The sequence below is a fragment of the Monodelphis domestica genome, chromosome 8, assembly GCF_027887165.1.
Source record: "Monodelphis domestica isolate mMonDom1 chromosome 8, mMonDom1.pri, whole genome shotgun sequence".
Taxonomy (NCBI): domain Eukaryota; kingdom Metazoa; phylum Chordata; class Mammalia; order Didelphimorphia; family Didelphidae; genus Monodelphis; species Monodelphis domestica.
Genome location: NC_077234.1, coordinates 21,931,710 through 21,956,551, shown reverse-complemented (window position 1 = coordinate 21,956,551; position 24,842 = coordinate 21,931,710). Strand labels below are relative to the sequence as shown.

Below are 24,842 nucleotides of genomic sequence, written 5' to 3'. Positions count from 1 at the left end.
AGCTGCATGCTGAGAAGGGCACGTCCAACACTCGGGAGTCCTTTTCGAAGAGGCATTAGGAATTTTACTAGCATAAAGATGCAAAGCTCACAGCTTCCTCGGAGAAAACGCAAGGGGAAGCAGGTACAAATGCACACGATGCAAAGAAGCAGCCCAGAGCGGATGGGCCTGACGCCTGACTCTTCAGGTCGCCGCCCCCGGGCCTCTTCTGGAGAGGACACTGAAGGCTTTACCCTTCCCTTCTCCAGCTCATTCTACAGATGAGGAAACTGAGGCAAACAGGCTGAATGACGTGTCTGAAGCAGGATCTGAATTCAGAAGGATGAGTCTGACTCCGGAGCCACCTAGAAGGCAGCTGCCTGAGAGGAGGGACTTTTTCCTTTTCTTTTCATTCTTAGTCATTTTTTTTAAACTCTCATCTTCCATCTCAGAATCAATGCTGTGTATTGGTTCTAAGGCCAAAAAAACGATAAGGGCTAGGCAATGGGTGACTTGTCCAGTGACTTGCCCAGGGTCACACAGTTAAGTGTCTCAGGTCATATTTGAACCCAGGACCTCCATCTCTAGGCCCGACTCTCCATCCACTGAGCCACCCAGCCACCCCCCATTCTCCGTAATTATATCTCCAAGACCTAATGTATTACATTTGGCACATAACAGACATTTTGAAAAATATTTGATTCATTGACTATGGCAAAGAAAAATAAAGCCCTTCCTTAAGCTGAGAGGCATGACAAAACACTCATAAATCATTTTTAAAAATAGCTACTTTCCATTGACCTCATGGGCCTGAGCCAGCTGGGGGCAGGGGTTTGGGAGCACTGGGATTAGCCCCAGAGTTCTGAACTCTAACCTCAGACCAGGGCTAAAGCCAAATGGCCCTGGGGGAAGGGAAGAGGTTCTAGAAATACATGGGATTCTGAACCCAAATGGTCCAGGAAGGCCCCACCTTATGCTTTAGGGTCAGACACACAAGGGGAGGGGAAAGCCAGAAACAGGAGCCCAGCCATCGTGACCAAAACAAAACAAGACCTGAGCCTCCCATCCAGAGGCCCTGGACAGGGCAGAGCCTGGACCTCATGCCAGCTCCCAAATTAGAAAGTGAGGCTAGATGTGCTCCTTGTGGTGGCAAAAAATTGGAAAATGAGGGGATGCCCTCCAATTGGGGAATGGCTGAATACATTGTGGTATCTGTTGGTGACAGAATATTATTGTGCTCAAAGGAATAATGAACTGGAGGGATTCCATGTGAACTGGAACAACCTCCAGGAACTGACACAGAGTGAAAGGAGCAGAACCAGGAGAACATTGTACACAGAGACGGATACATTGTAGCACGATCAAATGTAACTGACTTTGCTACTAGTAACAATGCAATGACCCAGGACAATCCTGAGGGATTCAGGAGAAAGAACTGTGGGAGCAGAAACACAGAAGGAAAACATTATCGATTGCATGGTCAATGGGGATATGACTCTAGATGATCACCCTAGTGCAACTATCAATAATACGGAACTAGGTCTTGATCAATGACACAAGAAAAACCCAGTGGAATTGCTCATTGGCTACAGGAGGAGGATAGGGGGAGGGGAGGGAAAGAACATGATTCTTGTAACCATGAAAAATATGCTAAATTAAAGAATTAAATAATATTTTCCAATAACCCCCGAAAAAAGATGAGGCTAGAGAGGAGTAAAGGGAAAAGAGATCACTAGGCAGAAACACAGCTGGTCAAGATGCCCGAGAAGCAAACCCAGAAAAGGAGAAGAACCAGGATCTGTGGCAGACACAAGAGCATCTCCAAGAAATGAAGCTGTCACAAAGGAGATGAGAACTCAGGAGGAAGACCTGGGATAGATGGTTCAGAACAGAAGCTCATCCGTCCCCAGTGATGGGGCCTGGGAAGGGAGACCAAACAAGAAAAAATGGCTCCAGGAGACGACAGCAAACACTGGTGCCAAACAGAAGACTTGGGGGGGAAAAGAGAAGAAAATGAAAGGAGCAGCTTGCAAGATCAGCGGACCCAGAAAGCAGGAAGAGAAGAGACAACTTCTGAAGCCCAAGACTCTCAGACAACTCAGCAACCCCAAGCAGCCATGTACTGAGAAATCATGACTGACAACTGCCTGATCTCCCAGCACCAAGAGGAAGAGTGGCGAGGACCAGGCAATGGGGCTGGACCTGCCTGAGCTCACACAGTTGGCAGTGTCCGAGGCTAGACTGAAACCCAGTACCTCCTGTCTCTGGGCCTAGCTGTCTATGCACTGAACCACACAGCCGGTCTCTCTACAGTCACTTTTAGCCTTCAGTTCTGCTCGAGGGCTGTGGCAAGTTCCCCCCAAGTGCTGGGGAAAGCGTTCCCCCCTAGCAGGACCCCAGACAGCCTTGGCTCAGGCTGCAGATATCCCCCCGGGGAAGCTGGATCCGTGTTGCACGTTTCTCTGAGCAGTTTGAACACAGGAGAACTCTGATGCCCACAAAGGTACAAGAAAAGGTTCATTCCTTCATGAAAGCTAAATCCGGGAGAGGCCAGAAAGGGAGGGCCATGAATCCATGTCCAAAGTCACTCTCCACCAAAAGGAAGCCCGCCAAGGCCCAGGATGGGAGGGGGTCCTCCCTCCCACCCATGCGGTGTCCGGCAGGTCTGGCGCCCAGGCCTTCTCACAGACTCTTGGCTGGTGGTCTCTGCCCTGGCACACTGCCTCTGGGCATCCCAGCAAGAACAAGAGACTACCAGAAGTCCAGATTGGGGGCAGGTTCCTCTCAGGTAGGGCCGGAACCAGATGAGGACATGGGCATCTGGCGAGCTGGGCCGTCTCCTGAGAGCGTGGGGCAGTCAGGAGCCCGAGACCCAACCTTGTGCTCTTCCGGGGCAGCAGTGCCAAGCCTGGCAGAGGGCCTCACGGCTCCCCACCACGTGTTTCGGGTATCCCCCTCCCAGAAAAGCTCTCCCTTGTTGAGGCAGGGGGGAGGCCTGGCCGTGTGATCCTGGGCCAGTCACCACCTCCTGGCGCCCCCGGGCACCTCGTAAGAGGCGGGCAGGAGCTGACCTGGATGGCTACAAGTCGTGAGGTACCAAGCACTTGGCCCCAGTGCCCACTGCGTACCAGGCCTGAGCGATGCGGGGCAGGAGATCCTCCCCTGGACCCCCCAGCCATGACAGAGCTCGTGCCAAAGACAAAGGGGCTCCATGTCATAATACGCTGAACCTCACAGATTTGGGCTCCTCAAAAAGGTACCGTCCTCCGGAGCGCCTCCACGTGCTGCCATCGCGCTGGCACAGCTTGGCCTCGAGGCCTCACAGTGCTGACAGACTCTCCATCCTCCATCCCGAGGAGCATCCACAGGGGAGACAGAGAGGCTGGGCCTGGAGGCGCCAGTTCCACTCATGCCTGAGGAGCCGTGTGACCCTGGCCAAGTCCCCGCACCTCTGGGCTGCTCCGCCGGCCTCCTGCACCGGGCTCCTGGGGAGTCCATCGGGCCTCTCAGCCTCCTGCACCGGGCTCCAGGGGAGTCCATTGGGCCTCTGGGCCTCCTGCACCGGGCTCCGGGGGAGTCCATCGGGCCTCTCGGCCTCCTACACCGGACTCCGGGGGAGTCCATCGGGCCTCTCAGCCTCCTGCACCGGGCTCCGGGGGAGTCCATCGGGCCTCTCAGCCTCCTGCACCGGGCTCCAGGGGAGTCCATCGGGCCTCTCAGCCTCCTGCACCGGGCTCCAGGGGAGTCCATCGGACCTCTCAGCCTCCTGCACCGGGCTCCTGGGGAGTCCATCGGGCCTCTCAGCCTCCTGCACCGGGCTCCGGGGGGGCCCATCGAGCTGAGCTGCCAGGTCCCTCTGCAGCCACGCTGGGTGGGCTCAGCGGCTGCCTCGGTCCTGGAGAACCTCCACCCTGGACGTCTCAAACTGGACGCTCAGCAGACGCCCCACAGAGGCTTCGGTGGGCCTCCCTGCTGTCCAAGCACCACCTCGGTCTCAGCGGCGTTCCTCCGTCCTGGGCGTTTCTCCCATCTGCACGGGGCCCTCCGCCGCGGCGCTCATCAAGCTGGGCACGTGTCGCCAGACTCGGAGACGGGTCAGACGGGCTCCAAGTCCGGCTGGGGACCGGCTCGTGGGCTGCCAGTGCGAGGAGAGCCGAGACAGCGCTTAGCCAGAGCTCAGGAGGCCGGAGAGCGCCGGCTGCCTTCATGTGGCCAGCAGGGGGCTTAGGGGCGGAGCGAGGAGCAGGCACAGGAAACAAGCCAAGACAAGACACTGAGCCCAGAGGGCTTCCTGGAGGAGGTGCCCCATTCCCATCCCAGAGACACCGCAGGGCGGGTGAGGCGCTCCCTAGAGAGCTGCTCTTTTATTCCTTGTAAGGAGGGATGGCCTTTGGGCAAAGGGAAGGAAGAGGCCCTAAGCGGGCTTTTCATTCCATTTCTCCACCAAGAAGCGAGCCTGTGTCCCTTCCAAATCCTGGTCCAATGGAGAGCGCAGAAGCCCAGTGGAAAGCTCCCATCTCATTTTCTCTGATTTACATTAAAAACAAGCCCAAAGGGGGCCGAGAGCCAGGCCTCGGTTCTGGGTTCTAATGTGACCTCAAACACATCCTGGAGGTGTGACCCTGGACAAGTCACGTACCCCTCCTGCCTGGAAGCCGGCCTCTAACGTGGGAGGGAGAGAAGGGCTTACAACCCCAACCTTCCTCCATGGTTCTCCCAAGTCCCAGAGTCCAAAATGCCACAATGCTTGGCTCTCTGAGGGCAGACCCGGACCGGGAGCCATCCCGATGGAGAACCTCCCCTGAATGGGGCGAAATGGGGAGCCTCGTGCATGGCTGGTGGCGCTGCAGATCCAGCCGGCCTTCTGGAAGTCCATCGCGGAGAAACAGGAGGCTGGTGGCCTCCCGATCAGCCCAACAGGTCCAAGTTCTCCCAAAAGAGATCAATGAAACAGTTTTACCTGGTCTTGGGGCCGGCTGGCTGAAAGGGGCCGCGATGGGGTCCTGGGCCCAAATGGGACTTCAGGCCCTTCTCGCTGCATGACCCTGGACAAGTCACTTACCTCCCCTCGCCCAGCCCTGGGGGTCTCGAGCAGACTAGGGAGGGTTCGAGGGAGCTTCGAAGGACGATTCCTCCGCGTCTCCGCGCTCTCCCTCCTCCTCCCGCCTGCCAAGAAAAGGCAGACTCTGCTTTCCAGGCACTGGACAAAGGCAGGCGGCGGGCCTGGCAAAGGCTGACGCGGCTCTGGAGGCGCCTCTGTGGACGTCTCCCTTTTCTTCCCTGAGGCCTGCCTGGCCTCTCCTAGAGCTTTGCAAGACACAAATACAGGCAGACAATAAGCCGCCCTCAGTGCCCCGCGCACCGCCAGGCGGGTCCGGACCCCCCTGAGAAAGGGGGAGCCCCCACGGGATGGGGGAAGCTCCCCACCTGGCAATACGGGGCTCTGGGGGGTGAAGGCCAAGGGGGAGCCCTGGGCAGGGCGCACCCCTCTGCCTACGACCCAGCATTTCACACAGCTTCAGCTCGGCCGGGGCCCCGACGCCCCCATTCTGGGCATCTCCCCCTTCTGTGGGATCTTCCCCCATCCAAAGGGGGCTCCCTGCCTCGGGCCCAGCACACACCCAAGGGGTACACGGAAGAGGCACTGGGGGCAGAGAGCCAGCAAGACCGAATCCTGGCTCTGCGTAAGTAAAGCAACCTACGAGGTACCCGGACACCCTTGCGTGCCTCTGACAGTCACTCCAAACCTCAGCTCTCTCCTCCGTAAAATGGGCGCATCCATCCTTCCACCAAGTCGTGGGTCTGGGAGGAAATTCAAACTGTGTTCCCAAGATGGGAGATCCTGGGCCCAGAGACTTGGGTCTGGAAGGTCCCCGGAGTTCATTTTCTTCAGCCTCCTCATTTCAGAGACAGGGAAATGGCAGATGCCCAGGGACTGGCCCAGGGCCCTGGAAGCAAAGGCCCAGACCTGGGCCCTGGGCTGTTTCTTGTGCAGCCCTCACAAGCTAACCCTTTGGGCCTGAGGGCCATCCGCTCACCCTGGCCATCTCCCTCCACCATCCGATCTTCTTCCAAGGCTCAGCTCAAGCATCTCCTCTAAATCTACTCTGATGTGCTAGACCTTTTGGGCAGTCACTCTGCTCAGCCACAGACCTCTTCTGAAAATGCTTTTAAACTCATGAAATAATAGGATTAGGAGGAGAAAAGATTATACTGCAATACAGATCTCAAAACACTTCACAGGCAAATTCATAGACCTCTGCTCAAGCATCCCTGCTCTGAGGGAAGCAGGCAGTGCCTCCTGAGCTGCCTCCCCTCCCCTCCCACCCCAATTCTGATCTCCTTGGCATCAGGGCTGGGGTTCGTGAGCTCGAGTTTTTAGAAATATTTGGATAACGGCACCTCCATACAACAAGTTTCCTTTGTGATCTTAGAGAGGTTATTTTGTACATTAAGAAAGATAATTCCATGATGGGGTCTAGAGACCTCACCGACTGTGGAGAGATATGAAGAAGGCCCAAGCCACAGCACCCCAGGAGCACTCTAAACTTTCCATTTTTTAATGGTTGCTAAAAAAAAGAAACCCAAGAGGGCATTATAATCTTCTTGACCAAACTGCCATTAGTAGACACTGAATAATAGAATTCTTGCCCCAAGACACAGATCTGGGCAAGAGAACATGTTTGGTTTTTTTTTAAACTTGGGCTTTCTTAGGCTTCCAAACTGAACTTTCTAGAATCTATCCCACCAAGAGAAACACAAAATGGACTGGCCTTAAGAGGAAGAAAAAAAAAGTTTCTATGCCATTTCTTCCTTCTTTTTCTGAAAAGGCTTCTTCAGTAGCTTCGAAGTCCCTGGAGTGGTACAGTAGTGAACACAAGCTTAAATAACCTGACCACAAGCAGAAAGAAAGGCCAGGACAGGCTCTCACTCTGGGCTCGTGGTGGGAAGGAGAGCCAAACTTTGCTGCTCTCCTTGTTATTCAGTCTTGTTTCTTTCATATCAGACTCTTTGTGGCCTTATTTGGAGTTTTTGTGGCCAAGATCCTGGAGTATTTTGCCATTTCCTTCTCTAGGTCTTTTTCCAAATGAAAACATTGAGGGAAACGGGGTTTAATGACTTGCCCAGGGTCACACAGCTAGGATGTGTCTGAGGCTATATTTGAACCCAGGAAGATGACTCTTCTTGACTGAAGTCCAGCACTCTAACCAGTGTGCCACCTCGTTCCAAACCCAACAGAGGGCATGATCTATGGAGCAGGATCTGCTTCCCCCTGATCCCTGGGTTGGTATCTTTGTACACCACTTAATCACTGTTTACTGGTTAATAAAAACACAGACTGAGTGATATTTACCTCTCCCAAGCCTCCTGGGTAGTGATGAGAGCTTTCCCCAGAGAAAGAAGCTGGTCTCTGGCATCCAATTAGCAGCGCCTGGCTCAATGCATCATGCTTCTGCCAGGCCAGAGCCGCTCCAGGAGAGGTTTGCTCTGGAAAACTCCACCTCATTCTCTCTTTTCGAACTGACTTTGACTTTGCCACTACCTTTCCCCCCTCCCCCAGTCTCTCCAAGCCCAGGTGTTTTGCCTCAGGGTGCTTACATTTGGGAGGGTGTGGACTTTTGGCCAGGCTAAAGAAAGAAACCTGTGAACCCTACTCAGAATAATGCTTTCAAATGTAAAGAAGTGGAGGGCAGCTGGGTGGTTCAGTGGATGGAGAGCCAGGCCTAGAGATGGGAGGTCCTAGGTTCAAATATGGCCTCAGACACTTCCTAGCTATGTGATCCTGGACAAGTCACTTGACACCCCCGCCATTGCCTAGCCCTGACTACTCTTCTGCCTTAAAACCAATACATAGTATTGATTCTAAGACAGAGAAGGCAAGGGTTTCAAAAAACAAACAAAAATGTAAAGGAAATGCTTTCAAAAGTCCTTCCCATTAAAAGGAAAAAGAAAAAAAGGAAACCAGTTATGTAGAAATGGTTACCAAAATATTTTTTAAGACAAGGTTAGTGACCTCAGGTTAAAAACTCCTAGTCTAAGAGAAAAAATCTCACCGAACTGGGTTCTGATGGGCATTCAAAAATACAAAGCCATGGGCAAGACTCAGGATCATCATCTATAAAATGGAGATTATGTCGACACTCCCCACTTCATGGAGATGCCAGGGGAAAAAAAGCACTTTATAAAACATCAAGTATATGTCACCAAGTCCTTCAAGTTTGGGGGGAACCCTACCATGAAGCCAGTCCTGATTCCTGCCCATTGCCTAATCTCAAATGGCTGAGAGTCCCTAAGATACTCTGGTTGGAGTGTGAAGGCAACTGCTCTGGAGAGATGAAAGAAAGAGGGAAATTGCCCTGCCCAGGTCATCTGGCAGAGCTGGACTTCCTGGAAGCCAGACCTCTCCATACCTTGGCAAGAGCACGGCTCTTGGACCCTGGTCCTGCTGGAGAACAGATATTTATCCAGAACCCAGGACCACCTTCCTTTATTAATGATGCACTCTTCAAAATTTCCCCCCTCTCGTTTTAAATCAAATGTCAAATCTCGTGCCCCTCGCTACATCTCATTCTAAGCTCATCACCATCTCCCCTCATGCCTCAATGACAGACCAGAGTCTTCTGCATTCCTGTGGATCCCATGAGAAAAGCTCAGTAGGCTGGGTCTGTAGCCAAAGATGATAAAAAGGGGGTGGGGGAACCTACTTTTTCAAAAATATGGACAATAGCTCTTTTCATGGTGGCAAAGAATTGGAAATCGAGAGGATATCCTTCAGTTGGGGAACAAATTGTGGCATGTGTTGGCCATGGAATACTATTGGGCTACCAGAAATGGCAAGCAGGTGATTTCAGAAAAAGCTGGAAAGCTCTGCGGGCACTGAGGCAGAAAGAAATAAGCAGAACACAGAAAACGGCAACACTCTACAATGATCCACTGTGAAAGGATACTTTGGAGGGAGTCAGACAAAGAATGTGCTCCACCTCCAGAGAAAGCAAGGGCAGCCGCTGGAATGCACATCAAAGCTGCTCTCTCACTCCGGTTTCATTGGGGTTCTGGTTTTAGCCGTGTTCTCTTACAACAATGACTACTATGGATGTAGGCTTGGCATGAGAATACATGGGTGACCCATTTCAAATTGCTTACCATCTGCAAGTGAGGGCAGGGAGGGAGACAATTGGCATCCTATAATTTGGGAAAAGGTATGTTGAAAAGTGTTACTACGTATAATTGGGAAAATAAAGTATATCTTTGAACAAATTAAAAAATTTTAAAGGAAAAAAGAAAAGCTTAGTAGGGCAACAGCAAAGCTCACTGACCTGACGGAAAGATTAGTCCATTCAGTCCAACAAGCAGCTCCTGTGTCCCAATTCCTGTAAAATTCATTCTACAGCTTTCCCTCGCTGATTAGCTCCAACTTGTCCTGTGTTTTTCGCAGGAGGGGATTATTGTTTTCATGTTGTCTCTTCCATCTTACTAGGAGTACCTCAAAAGAAGGCTGTCTTTTGTCCTTTGCAATCCCCAAGCACTAGGCACAGTGCCTGGCACACAAGAGGCTCCTCCAACTGTCCAACAAAGAAATGGGTGGACCTGGGAGGGCAGACTGGTCATACTAACCACAAGATCCTACCATCGCCTCATCACTGGAAGCCGTGTGGGACATCGACCCATCCACCAGAACAACCATTTATTTTTGAGAAGGGGAGCCAGACCGCCTGGCTCCTGAACTCTAATCCAGTGATCTTTCCTCCAGAGGCCCCCAGCACTCCCTAACGGGTCCTGAACCCCAAAGCATCCCAGAAGCTGAACTAGATGGGGTTGAAGCCCCTCTTTCTCCAGAGGAGGAGGAACCAAGTTGTCTGCCCAGAGGGCGAGGGATGGGGTGGGGAATGGGTTGGGCCTCTGACTATGCTAAGCCTGGAGGTTCTGGGCCCCTAGAGCTGTGCCTGCATTAAGAATCACCTTCAGATAACAGCAAACTTTAAAAACAACCTGGAGTGGCTGGAATGTCTGAGGCTCCCCCAGAGCTCTCTGGCCAGTGGGAGAACCAATTTTAAATTCCAACAGTGGCAGGACAGGCGAGAAGAGGAGGAAAAAATGTTTTCAATTTTAAAAAATAAAGCTCAAGAAAATCAAAAGATCTAGACAAAAATTAGTAGACAATGAAAACTAGTGAATGGGCTGGCCTAGAAATGCCCCACATCTTAGGGGAAATTAAAATGTTTTCAGCTTTCAAAGGCCAAGTCCTGAGCACTTATCAGAACAAACATGTGTTGCCCTCGGGCCATTTCACAGCCAGTAAAACAGAAAATGTTTGGGGACTTTTTACTGTAGTCGCCCAGAGCAAGGCTGAAGATAAATTCTATTTCTAATAGGAGAGTCTGGTACAGTTCAGATTTAGTGCCGCGGGGCACTAAAACCCTACCCAAAGGCGGGCACCTGGAACTTTCAGAAAGCCAGAGAGGACAGAAACACTGGCACAGAGAAGCAGCCGCCAAGCCTTTGCAGGCCCAGCAGCTCAGAGCCAGCTCCAATCAGGTTAGAGACCTGGCTCTCCCGGCCAGTAATCTTTGTGTGGTCAGGGCTGGGCCTGGCACCTTCCACTTTTACAGGCTATGCCGCAGCTCCCTTCCTCCCTGACCAGCCCCTGAGCACCCCCAGCCTCTCCTTGCGGAGCAAACCTGCTGGGATACGTTGAATAAAATTGTACCTTTTGCTGGGATAGTCTGCGACCCACACGCTCACCAAGAGATAATATCGTAATGATTATGCCCAGCACCTAATTACTGAATGCTGCAAACTAATTTACTGGAAAGAGAAGCTGCAGAGAGGCCTGGATATCAGACAGGAACTCGGCCACGTCGGCCGCTTCTCGCTTCACCAACGCACCGGCGATGGGCCAACATGGGGGGCCTGGATGCTGGCACAAAAACCGACCCACCAGCAGTGGCTCCAGCACCCCAAAAACAACCCACCCTGCGGGCACAAGCAGGCTTGTCACGTGTCGGGAGAGGGGTGCTGGTAACAGCCAGCATTATCACCTCACTTTACAGTTGAGGAAACTGAGGCAAACGGAGGAGACATGACTCATCCAGGCCTCCAGTGAGAAGTATCCAAAGCTGGATTTGAACTCTGGTCTTCCTGACCCCATTGTGGCGGCACCTGGCAGTCTCCCAACCATGAAAATAGCATGACCCAGAGGGTACAAAGGGGGAGGGGGAATGACAGCTGGGGCTGCAATGGCCCCAGGGCAGGCCTAGCCTCTATGGAAGAGCAAGGGGAGTGGCTATTGGCACTGCTGGAGGAGGCCCCAGAGCCAGAGGCAGGGCATCAGAATGATGGCATCAAGCCCACCACAGTAAGACGGGGCTTGTGTGGTCCAATGGGGGACCCCAGCACATTCACATGGCACAAAATAAGGTATAAATACGAGAATGGGGGAGGGGGCAGATACCGGTGCCCAAGAGGGGGAAGCCGGCTGGCCAAAGGCCAGGAGATGGGAGATGGGAACAGATCACACCCAATCTGTGTCCCTGGGGGCCTCCCGCCTTGGACAAGCCTGGAGCACCCACAGGCTCCTCCCCCAGAAGAGGAAGGGGCGTGCCAGGCAGCCCCAGGCAGGGGGGCACTTCTGCCATGGTTCTTTGCCAGCCTGGGAGACCCCCGCCTTTCCCTAGAAACCCAAGGGCTCCTCTGGCCGCCTGGGCCTGGCGGTCAGCTTTGGGAACGAGGAACAACCTCATGGTCCTGAGCCTCTGGTCAGCCTGACGAGGGTTGCACGAGGTCTGGGCAACGTTCAAATCCAGCCATCCAGCCGCAGACATGAGCTGGGGGACCCTGGGCGGGTCACTTCACCCTGGGTGCCTCGGTTTCCTCATCAGTAAAATGAGCTGGAGAAGAGAACGGCAAACCCTCCAGCGTCTGCCCAGGAAACCTCAAACGGGTCACGACGACCACTGATCACAGACGGGTCCAACTGGACCACAGGAAGTTTTCTCTGCACTATCTCCTGGCAAAGGTTTAACCTGTGGCACCGGATCGTGGCCTGGCACTCCAACAGGGCGCTCCTGCCTGGCCAGCCCATGCCCCAAAGCGTCAGGGCATGTTGCGGCCCCTGCTGCAGGGCCAGCCTGGCCAGCTCCTCCCCAGCGGGCACTTCAGACAGGTTGGCTCTACCGGCCCTCGCCACCGCCTCACACCCGGACCACAGCAGCGGTTCTCCCTGCCCCAGAGTAGCCTCAGCGCCTCCCTCCTTCCATGGGCCACCTGACTGACCACTAAGACCCTGCTGGGCACGGAGGCCAGGCCAGCCCCTTCTTTCCTGGGGTCCCTCCCTTAAGTCCAGGCTCGTGTGCACACGATTAATAAATACTCCTCAACCAGTAACGCTCCATCTCCTGACTCCAGGCTTTGGCAGCCGGGGCCCCCTCCTGGAGTGCTCTCCCTCCTCCTTGCCTTTGACCTCTAGCTTCTTTCCATACTCCAAGAGGCCTTCCTTGGGCTCTTCTGCGGCTGGTCCCTTCCTTCTGAGATGAGCTTCCGTTTACTGTGTGGACCCCGTGCTCTCCTCTCTGGTGCTCCTCTAAGCAGACTCTGGCTGGTGACTCTCCATGCTCTCAATGGGCATTTTCTTGGCACAGATACTTCAGTGGTTTCTCAGTTCCTTCCTCGGTTCATTTTATAGATGAGGAAACGGAGGCCAACAGAGTAAGGTGACCTGCCCAGGGTCCTACAGCGAGTGAGTGTGGAGGCTGGATTTGAACTCAAGTCTTTTCCTGTGCTCTCTCCATCTTGCTGCCCCTTGATAAATGACCCCATCCGATTTCAGACCTGGCTTGGGGGTTTGTCTTGCTACTCCCAGCCTGGTGGGGTGGGTGCTCTGTTTAGGGGCCAGGAATCCAGCTTCTCGGCCTCCCCAGCCAGGTCACGTTCTGCTGAAGGACTGGTCCCCCGAATTCAAACTGTAACTGAATGCACCGCCACAAGCACTTAACTCTGTGTTGGCTGGTTTGTCTTGATGTTCCTCAGAAGGACTAGGGCATCTGTAAGAGTATTATTTATCCACGTGAAACGAAGGAGCCAAGAAGGTTTTAAACCCTAAGTTGTCCCCAAGGACTAAGCCTGGGAATGTGAGACATCCTTCAAACTAAATGTTCTTGACGTCTCTTCAGAGAAACCGTAAGAAACAAGACTGGCAGCCTAGAAGCCCTAAAGGGGGGAAAGAACACCCGATTCCAGAGTCTTGGGGGGGGGCTGGCACCAAGACCCAGGAAGGAATGTTTCTTCAAGCAAGGATCCTAGATTCTCAGCTGGCACAGCCACATGGAACCTGACAAAGAGAAAGCAGTCCCATGCCCAGGGCAATAGTGCGATGGTCTGTAGTATTTTTTAAGCCATCCGAAGGAATGTTTAAGAATAACCCACAAAGGTACCTGAGCATGGGAACCACGCAGCAGAGGCAACATGAGGAGGGGAATGCACCCGAGAAGGTGTTGAGGAGTCAGGAGCCTTGGGCTCTGGTCCTGGGGTCCCCCTCCCAAGACCGCACAGACAGGAAGAAGCCGGATCCCATTCTGTGCCTGTTGTTCCAGAACAAAGAAGAGACCACCTAAAGCCTCTGCTCCAACCCAGTTCCAAAGGTGCCAGTGACCTCCTTTGTGGGGTGCATTTCCCTCCTCTGGCCCCCGAGGAAGAAGGCAGTCGGCCCTGGTAGGAGACCCAGACACTACTGTTTGCCCCAGTCTCAGTTCTAACAGAAAGAAAGCTCTGCTAAGGATATTCTTTTTTTCTTTTTTAACAGGCAGCACAGAAACCAGGTGCTTCATGGTCTACTAACAACAATCTTGTTTTCTTTGGTGGAAAAAAATTAAAATGCAAAAGCAGGTATTTGTCAGATGCTTTTGTTAGAACGGAAGCATGGATTGTAAACCTCTTTGGCATCTTCATGGAGATGGAACCATTCGGCAGAAGAAAAGGGGCAACTGCAATTCATGAGGGCCCAACTGCTTTTCCCTTGGGGCACCACATGGGCCAAGGCTGAGAGATTTCAAGCACCTTCTCACGAACACACACACACACACACACACACACACACACACACACACACACACACACACACACACACGCTCGGTGAGAGATGGCAGGTCTAGACCTACCTTTGACACTTACTGATTGGAGGACCCTAGGCAAGTCACTTAACCCCCTGGGACCCCAATGGAGCTTAAACGAAGATTCAGAATCTCAAAGTCCAAATAAAACACAATCTCCCTCCCTCTGTCGGTCTGTCTCCCAACATTCGATTTAAAAGTAGGAAAAGATCTTGGGTAAGCAAAGCAAGACTTTTCATTTCAAAATCTAGCCAAGCCTGGCTGGCATCTCCAGAGGGTCAGAGGGGGTCAACAATTGTACCGTAAACGTCCTCCAATAAACATAAGCTGGTTTGTGAGTGTAAGATTATACCTTCTTCTGGGCATACAGAATGTGATTAACCAAGTCCAGAGCAAAGCAAGGAGGACGAGCACATTCTTATCGATGGGGCGTGTCAGAATGACCTCCCTGCGGACCACACCTGCCACCACTTAAGCGGTGGCCTCCCTCCCCAAACACCACGGGGAGAGGCACCGACCATCTATCCCTGGGTATGAAATGCCAAAGGTAAGAGCATTAGACAAAACCATGCAGACTGCCGGCACTGGCTCTCCTGGCAGACCAAACTGGGTCCTCTCCAAGCTCTATAGCAAACAGTGAAAAGAAACACGAAGGGGGGGGAGTTAACCCTATATTAGGGCCCCCTCAGAACGAGGGGAGGGGAAGGAGAGGGGAGCTTAATCAAGCTGCCAGCATCCAGCACCACCAGCCACAAAGTTTGGGTACGGCACAGTCCCAGACAAACAGAAGGTCGAACCAAAAAAATACAAACTGTGCCCCAGCACCTGCAGTGTCCCCATTGTCTAGAATGGCTAGAAAAAATGGGCAGGCTGACCCCAATGGGAGAAGGGGGGACAAGAGAAGCCGTGGAAAGAGAGGACTTCAGAGGCAGGGGCAGAGGGGCACACAGGACAGCGGGAGCATTAAGCAAGGGCAGAAAAAAATGAGAGGTCCAAGGAAGAAGGGGTGGAGAGGGTAGGTGAGGCTGAAGCAGAGGCAACTGGAGGGGGTGAGACAAAGGAAAGAACTGGGTCAAGGATGGCTGAAATTGGCCCACAAGGCCATCAAACAGAGAGGGGTGGGGGTCAGAGCTAGGAAAGGGGGTGCCACAGGAGTGTCATCTTCCCTTGCTCAGGCCCCCACACCTGACAGTCCTATATAGCCCTGGTTCTTCCAGCTCCCCATCCCCTCTCTCCACAAGCACAAGCTGCTCAGGTCAGTTGGAGGGGTCCAGCCAGAGATCCCGCTGGAAGGACGCCATCCCATAGTCCCCCCTGGGAGGAACCCGCCTCCTCCATACGCCCCCTGCCCTGGCACCTCTGGAAAGTTTTGCGTTGGGGGCTCGCTCCCCTCCCTGAGGAGTCCATGGGGCCAGGGATGGGGAAAGGCTGAGCATCACCACAGATCATCCCTGCTCCTTTCACTGGCCTCAGAAGCCCCTCCAGCCAAGCGGTGGAAACCCAGGTCCACCTTGCCCGGCCTCTCCATGCCCCAAGAGGGACCTGGGGCCACGGTCTGCCGGGGCTTCTGGCTCAGTGGCGTTTGCTCCATTACAGGGCAGAACCAACCCCAAGCCGTGGGGAAGCCCGTGGGCGCAGACCCTCCCCTAAAGGTCAGGTTCAAACTCTATCTGCCCCCAGGGCAAGGGGCGCCGACGTCGGCTGTTTTAGTGCTGCCGGGCAGCCATCCCCAAAGCACACGCAAACCCGTCCCAAGCGCCCGACAGAGCCTACCTCGCCGCCGTGCCCGTCGAAGATGCCGAAGATGGACGGGTGGGTCTTGTTGACCAGGTCGGTGAGCACTTCGAAGCGGTCCTCCATGTGGTCCCTCCGGCCCTGGATGGAGTAGACGGCCACGTTGTGGCTCTTGAACTCCCAGGTCTTGGAGAACTCGGCCTCGAGCACGTCGAGCCCCCCGAGCCGGTCGTTCTGCATGATCTCGGCCACCTTGCCCTTGACCATCTTCACGGCGTCCCGGCTCGACTTGACGATGGTTTTCACCTCGTCCGTGTGGAAGAAGTAACTCCACAGGGCCAGGCTGATGCAGAGCAGGAAGAGAGTCTCCGGTCTCAGCAAGAAGTAACGCATGATGCGACCCAGCAGAGACAGCAAAGTCATTGTATCCTCTATCATTTATTATCGCTAAAGCCCCAACCTCGACCGAGGCACACCCCCAAGGCTCCTCCGGTCCTAGAGCAAGGCAGGGAGGAATGGACACGGGGAGGGGAAGGAGGGATGGAGGAATGAAGGAAGAAGAGGAGGAGGAGGAAGAGGGATGAAGGAAGAGAAGGGATGGAGGAAAAGGGGAGCAGCAGCGGGAGCACAGGGAAGGAAAGAGGGAGAACAATCAGTGCATGTTTGTTCCACGCCGACCGGCAAGCAAAGCACCCCCCGGCCCCCGGCCGCGCTCCCTTTGTCTCCCCTCCGCCCCGGTCCGGGCTCCTACCTGCCCCCTCCTCCCCGGGCCCTCTTTGTCCAGGCTCGGTGCCCCGGCGGTGGCCGCGGCGGCGACAGCGGAGAGAGCCGTGCCAAGCGCCGCTGCCTGGAGGGCGCTGGGGCCCCGGCGCTGAAGCCGCTGCTCCCTCAGCTGCCGCCGCGGCCGGCGCTCAAGTTCCAGTTGCAGCGGGCGGAGCGGCGGGCGGATGCCCTGGGGGGCGCGGGCGGTGGTGGCTGCAGGTGAGGCGGCGGCGGTGGCGGCGGCTGCCGCGGCTGCGGGAGGGCTCGATGCTCCGGCAGCTGCAGCCGGTCCCTGAGAGTCTAGAGCCTCCCAGCCGCCGCAGACACCGCCTCTCCAGGTCCGGGAGAAAGTTTCGAGGAAACCTGTGCGGAGGCGCGGGGAACTGGGGGCTCGGAGCCCGGCGACGCCGCACTGTCCCTGGAGCTGCCGGCAGCTTGGCCTGCCTCCGCCTCCTGCTGCCCACCCTCCCTCTCTGTGATGTCTCACGCGGCCCGCGCGCGCTCCCTCGCGCTCGCCCCCCCGCCTGCACCCGGCCCTGGCCCCGCCCTCGCCCCGCCCTCTAGGGCCCGCCCCTCCTCCAGGCCCCGCCCCCGGACCCCGCTTTCGGGCCCGGCTCTCCCCACCCCCCCAAGAGAGCTGTCAAGTCGCCGGGCACCGCGGCGGGCACGAGCCTTCCCCGCCCCCCACCCCCAGGGCCTCCCCTACCCCGCGGACCACCCCATCTCCGCTAGGCCCGGGGACACCAAGAGGGGAGGCGAAGGGGTCCGATAGGATTACCTCAGCCGCCCGTCCCCCGCGGAGTCCTGTCCTGCGCCCTGCTCCCGAGGTCGGGGAAGCACCGTGCGGTCTGGGACAGGTCCGTGGGCTGAGGGGTTCCAGGAGCCGCCGCCGCCCGCTGGGATCGGAATCCGCACGTGAGCCGCCCCCCCCCAGCCTAGCGCGCAGTGGTGCGGTCCGCCGCGGGCCGGCATAAGGCAAGCGAGAAGGGACGAACTTCCTCCGGCGCAAACAGAGAAGCGGTGGGTTCTCTCCTCGCCCTACCCCCGGGTCGGAGAGCCGATCACGGCCAGGAGGGGATTGGAGGGGGTGCGTGCCCTGTCCCGAGGCCTATACTGAAAGCTGCTGGGATTAGTAGAGCGCTTTCTTTGATCCCGATCGCCTCAAACCCAGGCAGCCTTTTGGGAACAGTGGAGAGCGGGGCGCTCAGTCACCCACATTTTACGGACGAGGAAACTGCCGAGGTACCCCTTAGTCAGGATCACCTAAAGCCACCCCTTTGGGCTGCGCCTCATTCACCTGAGAAGACGAAGGTCGCCCGCAGCCTTCTAAGCGCCAGCAGTCTACCGCCCGAATCCCGGGCGGGGCCAGTTAGAAATGTGCAAGGCTCTAAGGCTCGGGTTCTTTCCTCCCACCCATGGCCGGGAAGCAGTAGAACACTGCCCTGGAAGAGGGTGTCCCAGCGGGGACCCCGTGGCAGCAGCGCTCAGGGACTCAGAAAAGGGCCTCCCCCAAGGGGCACAGATGGCAGCCATCTCTAGTGCCAGCTGCCAGGAGACCACCAGGATCCCTGAGCGGACGCCCATGGCACCCCAGACCTGGGCACAGCAGCCACTGTGTGCCTTTGGGACACGCCTTCTTTCTCCTAGGACAAGACAGTGCAGCTCCTGGGAAGCCCCAGCGCTAGCCGTTACCCTTCTGGGCCTGGACTTGGCCCCCAGACTGCCTTCTACTGACTGTCCTCTGACACTTGATGCTCTCCGACTCTCCCAAGATTTTTTTATATTTCAAGCAAATTGACTTATTTTTACTACACTTTGAGGTCTCGGTGACTTTTTTAAACCCTTTACCTTCTGTCTTAGTCAATATGGTGTATAGGGTCTATAGTAGAAGAGTGGCAAGGGCTAGGCAATGGGTGATTCTCCCAGGGTCACATAGCTAGGCAGTTGTCTGAGGTAAGATTTGAACCCAGGACCTCGGGTCCTTTATCCGATATGCCAACTGGCTGCCCCAATTACAATTACTTTTTTAAAACTTCCTTTGTGGGATCTGGAATCTCACAAAAGAATATCTTTTCACAATTTCTCTTAAATTTGCCCTAATATACCTGGTTCTTCCTTTCATTTTCAAGTCCACCCTACCTTCCATTCTGCTCCATATACATAATTTTCCTTAGAGACATGTTCCAGTTTTTTGTTTCACCTTGGAGTCCCAAGAGTAGTAAGTGCATCCTAAAACTTAACATAATTGAGCCTCCCAGACCCCTATTTATTATTGTTCAGTCATGTCCAACTCTCTGTGGCCCCTTTTGTTGTTTAGCAGAGATACTAGAATGTCTTGCCACTCCATTTCCAGCTCATTTGACAGATGCGGAAACTGAGGCAACCAGGATGAAATGTTCCAAGGCAGAAGAATGCTAAAGGCTAAGCAATTAGGGTTAAGCAACTTGCCCAGAGCACACAACTAGGAAGTATCTGAGGACAAATATGAACTCAAGTCTTTCTGACGCCAGGCCTATGTAATAGTTAAAGGAATTGTAGAGGATTAAAGAGGTACAAAGGATAAGGAAGGGTTTGTAACAGGGAATGGAGGAGTTGCAAGGATAGAGGGAATATGGATGCTGGTGAGGTAAAAGGAGAGATATACCCCTGCTGAGAGGCTATCTTTGAAAAATGGGGTTCCCAGATAGCTTGAGGGGATGTCTTCTCTATTGATTGATGTTGAAGATGCCCTAGGACAGGTAAGCACAGACCCTCCTGAGGGACAAGCCTCCCCCCAACCAAGGTCACCTGTCAGAGGTCCAATAAGGACCATTTATGGTTGAATGGATGTCCTTAGGTTCTGCTCCCTCTATGTCCCCCTGAAATGACAGTCCTCCTCTTATCTGACTGCAGGTTATTTAACTCAGGATGAATGTAATAACAAGTTTGGATAGGGAAGGTATCAGGGAAAGGGAAGAGGGATTTCCCTCTACTTTGTCATAGATTGGGTTTGAGTCTCTCTCAGCTTTTGAGGGGAAGCCAGGCCTTGCCAGCTTGTGGAGGGTTTCTTTTATTCTTGTCTATGCTATATCTGTGCTATCTTTTTTAAGGTCACAATCTTTAGCAGTAGACATCAAGAGGAAGAAAAGGTTCTGACCTTCAGAGCTGGTTGGGCCTGTCTCCTCAGGCTGAAGCCCTCAAGACCAACCTTACAGTTCAAACTGCTCCCCTTAAATCCCATTGTTCAATGACATGATCACAGGAATCCAGGTAAAGCACACAGTTGGGAAAAATCCAGAATAGAGGTACTTCTATCCCGAGACAGGGAGAGAGCGCTCCTTCCAGTCTGAGGGCCAGGAAGGAAAGTCCCCACTCAAGAGCATCTGTCACTGTCCAAGTTGCCCCTCCCCCCACCAACTGTCATTGCTGTCCATCAGTCTCCTAACATTCCAACTGCTGTCTGCTCCACCTCAATGGCAGAAAATCCAAAGCTTGATTCAGTTTTCCTTCCATACCTAGCACTCTATTTACTGCACTGCCTAGCTGCCCCAAATTATATTGCAGATGTCCCAGCATATGACAGGGTAAGGTCCTTGCAGAATACAGGGAAAAGCAGACACATGTAAACCAAGTAGAGACACCTAGATAAACTATATGAATGTTAGGGGTAGTCTTACCAGGACTCAGGAGCATAGTATTCTAATTGGCCTGCCACAGCCTTCTGACTACCCTGGTTTTTCATTCAAATATCTGACCTGAGCAACTGCTCTGTGTGAGAATAAATGCTAACAGGCAAAAATAGAAACAAGGTTTTAAAAAAAATGTTTTCTACCCAACAAACATTAAGATGTTTCTTTAAAATCAAATTTTTTTAACTGGGAAAACCAAGGAAATTTTATATCTATTTGCCCCACTGCTACCACTCCTTTTAAGGGGAACAAAGAGGAAAGTTAAAATTCTGATATAGCATTAAAATTTAGTCTATGGGTCAAACGATATGAATAAACTCCTCCGAAAAGATGTGGAAACTGTTAATAAGCACATAAAAGAATACCCCAAGTCACTCATATAGGGAGGCAATGACAAAATGATTCTGAAGTCTTCTCTCACACCTGTAAAATTGGCAAAGATGACCAGGCAGTTAATAATCAGAGGGGTTGTGAAAAAATGAGCACATTAATGCCCAACCTTTCCAGAAAGTAATCTGGAATTGTGCAAAGAAAATGCCTGAAATACTACACCATTAGCCCCAGAGATTCCAAAATCTTATTCATCTCTATGATTCGGGCAACACTTTCCATAGTAGCAAAGAAATGAAACAGCTTCCATGAGCATTTTGTTTGAGGAAAAGCCAAAAAAAAATGGCATCCGTGAATATAATGGAACTGTAAGAAGTAACAAATATAATAAAGACAGGAAAGTAGAAGAATTAGCTCAACTGATGCAAAGTAAAGTAAACCAGGATAATCACAATGACCACAACAACAGAGAAGAACCAAACAATGAAAAATGGAAAGCTGCAAGATTATAATGACCTTGCTTAGCCCCAGAGAAAAGATAGGAGATACACTTTCCCCTCCTCTTCTTTACATCAATGGGGGACTAAAGGTGTGAAATGATGTTAAGCTTTTTCCAATATTTTGGTTAATTTTACTGAAGTGATATTTTTCCTTTTTATACTTTTTTTGTTAAAAGGGATATCTGTATGGAAGGAAAATAGGAAGGATATCTCTGGAAGGGAAAGAAGAAAAGCAGAGGATATCAAAATAAAAAAATATATCAATAAAATTCATTTTTAAAAAAAAAGATTGAATCCATGGGATCCTAGAACAGACTTCTTGGAATCATACATTTTAGAGCTTAATAGGCTATCTAACCCTTTACAGATAAGGGGGTGAACTTGCCTCAGATCACACTGGTAGCATGGGGGAAGAGTTGGGATTTAAACTCATGTCATTGGGTCCAAATCTAATTCAATTTCCCTTGCACTTCATTGCCTGGCATTTATTAAACCCTCCTCTTCTTAGAAGCCTGAGGATGCTAGTTTAGCCCATTTGGTGGCTGTTGTGATCACTAAGATTAATCTTTTATATGGCCATTTTTTCAGTGTGACGGTCATCTCACCTTGAAGGTGAAGTGTCTGAGGAAATAACACCTCAATAGGTAGCAGAAGGAAATAGGATTGTTCCCCCCCTTCCATGGCTTACCCATCTCCTTCTCTTGTCCTTGAATTGTCAGTCTCCATTCTCATGACCTTCAGTCCCTCTGAATCTTTCTCCTGCACTTGAATTAACACCTTCTTCTGTGTCAGTAATCGCTTACCCAATTTTGTCTTCCCAAGCACTCGTCTGCTACTCTTTCTGCACCATTGCCGTAAATCCTTAATTCCCTCCTACATGGCCTGTAAAATAGCTGTTTTTTACATCTCACACTTTTTCTCTTTCCTTTAAGACAGTGTCCTGGACCAACTTCACACTTGAATCCTTGTCAGAGTTGGGAAGGGACCCTAGAAGGACCCGCATTTCTCTTCATTCAAACATAAGTACAAAATCACGTCACCCTTTCACCCATAAATCTCTCTCGTGTGATATTCTGATTTAAAGGCTTTCCCCAGGACCAGAAGCCATCAAGGCTGGAAACCACTTGACCTCTGACACCTCCTAAGGGTTGATCAGACCAATCAGAGCCTATTTGTTCCTTTGTTCAACTAAAATATTACCATGCCTTTGCCCTAATATGGAGTGGTGATGATCAGCTACATCCATAAAGAAGAATCGTTCTCACACTGTTCCTTTGTAATACAGGTGCTGTCCATACTTCCCAAGTTCTTGCATTGTTAAATATCCAAGGGGCCCTTTCTGAGCCTTGAATATAATTTTGAAAATATATTATCTTTTGTTAGCCCAGATCCCACTGCTGTAAAATGTAATTCCCCCCACAAATGAATCTCCTTCCTCTATTTCTCCAAAAACAAACAAAAACCATGTACCTGGTGCAGCTGGGTAGCTCAGTGAATAGTAGAAAGCTAGGCCTGGACATGGGAAGACATGGATTCAAATTTGACCTCAGATACTTCCTATCTGTGTGACCCTGGGCAAGTCACTTAACCCCAGTTGTCTAGCGCTCACCACTGTTCTGCTTGGAACCAATATATGTGTTGATTCTTAGATAGAAGATGAGGGTTTAAAAAAAAAAAAGAAAAAGAAACCTCATGTACCCCTGAACCCTTTCCTGTTATAAAAATATAAAATTGCTTTACCAATTCTAGTAAGTAGTTTAAAAAAAGACTCTGAGGCCTCCATTATTACCAATAGTGCTTTAATAAGTTTATGATTATCTTTAAAATCTTATTTTTGAAGATAGAGCTGGATAGTTTACATCTCATTCTCATCCTGCTGCTCTGCTGCTCTTGTAGTAACCATTAAGTCCAATAGAATCTATTACTCTTGGGGGAGGGCTTTTTTTTAATATGTCTCCCCTTAGACTGTGAACTCCTTGGAAAAAGAGGCTATTTTCTGCCTCTGTGTGTCCCTACTCCTTAGCACAGTACTTGGCACCTAGTAGCTGCTTAGTAAATGCTAGATGACTAAGTCTAAAGGAAAGAAATCTAAGAAAGGAAATTTCAGAGTAATGTGAGAGGAGAATTCAGAATATATTTTAGTAACATCAAAGCTATGATGGGGCTGACTGCTTAGTCATATCTCCCTGAGATAGAAAGATGGATAAACATATCGAGATTTAGAAAGAAATCTATGTATCTAGATAGATAAATATGGAGATGCAAAGCTATCTATATATCTCTTTATGTATATAAATATATAAAATGCATTTAACATATTTATGAATCTAGTATATATAATATATAATAATACATTCATATAAATATATATGTATAATCATACCTAGGCCTTTGGGATCTGATGGTACATAGAAGCATCCCAGAAAAGAAAAGAAATTTAGGTAGTTCCCCATTGAAAAGAGTTCCAAAATCTTCCTCTTTAACTCACTAACATATTTAACAACCTTCCAACCAGAAATTACCCTGATTTGAGTGATAGTACATGTACAGCCTAGTGGAATTGCTTGTCAACTCTGGAGGAGAGGAGGGACACAATAAGAATCATGTAACCATGGAAAAAACATTTTTTAATAAAATAAAAGGAAAAGAAATTACCTCCGTTTCATAGACTGGCTCTGCCATTTTTACCTACATGACTTTGATCACTTCCATATGCTCAGTTTCCCCAAATGAAAAATGAGGGATGAGACCACTAAGGAGACCTCTAAACCTGCAGTCATCCCTATGATTCTTGCCTTCCATCTGAATTCCTGAAGCGTTGCCTTGTCCCTTTCTTCACCCATTGGGGAAGATGCTCGCATCCTAATTCCACATATTTGCCTTTAGCGCTTTTCTGGTCCTCAGAGACATAACAGAACCATTTTCTTCCAGCAGGTATATTCCCCTCCCTCTGCACCCACCTCCCTCCAGTTTACATCAGCAAGGCTTTCTGTACTCTCTTTGCCAAACATCTTCTTGCCACCTGTGCTGTTTCTGGTCCTGAAGGAAGTCCGTTTCTAAAGAACCACCAGACCATTCTTTCGAAGAAGAGATCTTGGGTTGGGGCTAGATGTCCCTCGCCCAGTCCAGCCTCGCTGTCTTTCTTCTTGACGACAGAGTGCTCTGCTGGCATTTTCTATTGCTTAGGGAGGGTGGATGTCCTGGCAATCCACCATGCCCCCATTTCCCTCTTCTATTGCTGTGCTACCCACTGATGAACAAGAGAGCATTTAAAACGTCTAAGAGTTGCCAGAAGCATCAGGATGGGCAGTTACACATGCCATTCCCTAGCCCCTTCCTTAAACATTCCCTAACCCCGAAAGTTAGTTTTCTGATTTGTTTTCATTCATTCAGTGGAACCAAGACTTTGCAGTTAAGACAGAGTTTAGATCAGGAACAGCCCTTAAAGGCCATCTAGTCTATCCCGGTCATTTGACCAGGAAGAGAAGCTAAGTGGCAGAGAGAGGAAGTGGCTCGTCCAGGGTCACCCAGGTAGCAAGACCAACATTTGAACCAGAAGCTTCAGGCTCTAAAGCTTCTCCACAGCATCACATTCATTAGAGGAGATTTTACCGAGTACTCTAAGAGGGCAACAACTTTACAGCCTTTTGGAGCACGCCTTCGGCAGGGGTACCCAGAAGAAAGATTGTGGGGAGGAAGGAGAGATGTACAAAGGGAAAAAATGGAAGAAGCTTAACCACGAAGGTGACACCGGGTGGGATTTT

The 24,842-nt window shown here is 51.5% G+C and overlaps 1 protein-coding gene across 2 annotated transcripts in view; it reads right to left on the bottom strand.

Moving 5' to 3' along the window:
- PPM1L (protein phosphatase, Mg2+/Mn2+ dependent 1L) overlaps positions 1 to 17,516 on the bottom strand; it is a 135,958-nt gene extending 118,442 nt beyond the window's left edge. The window contains exons 1-2 of one of the 2 annotated variants that reach the window (XM_056807087.1): positions 17,359 to 17,516; positions 15,858 to 16,313 (exon numbers count right to left, since the gene is read on the bottom strand). In XM_056807087.1, coding sequence (XP_056663065.1) covers positions 15,858 to 16,256 — 399 coding nt within the window. In that variant the 5' untranslated portion in view covers positions 16,257 to 16,313; positions 17,359 to 17,516. Of the gene's footprint in view, positions 1 to 15,857; positions 16,314 to 16,569; positions 17,089 to 17,358 lie in introns of those variants that run through there. The other variant, XM_056807086.1, reaches the window with a different exon arrangement.
- Between the last annotated feature and the right edge of the window lie 7,326 nt (positions 17,517 to 24,842).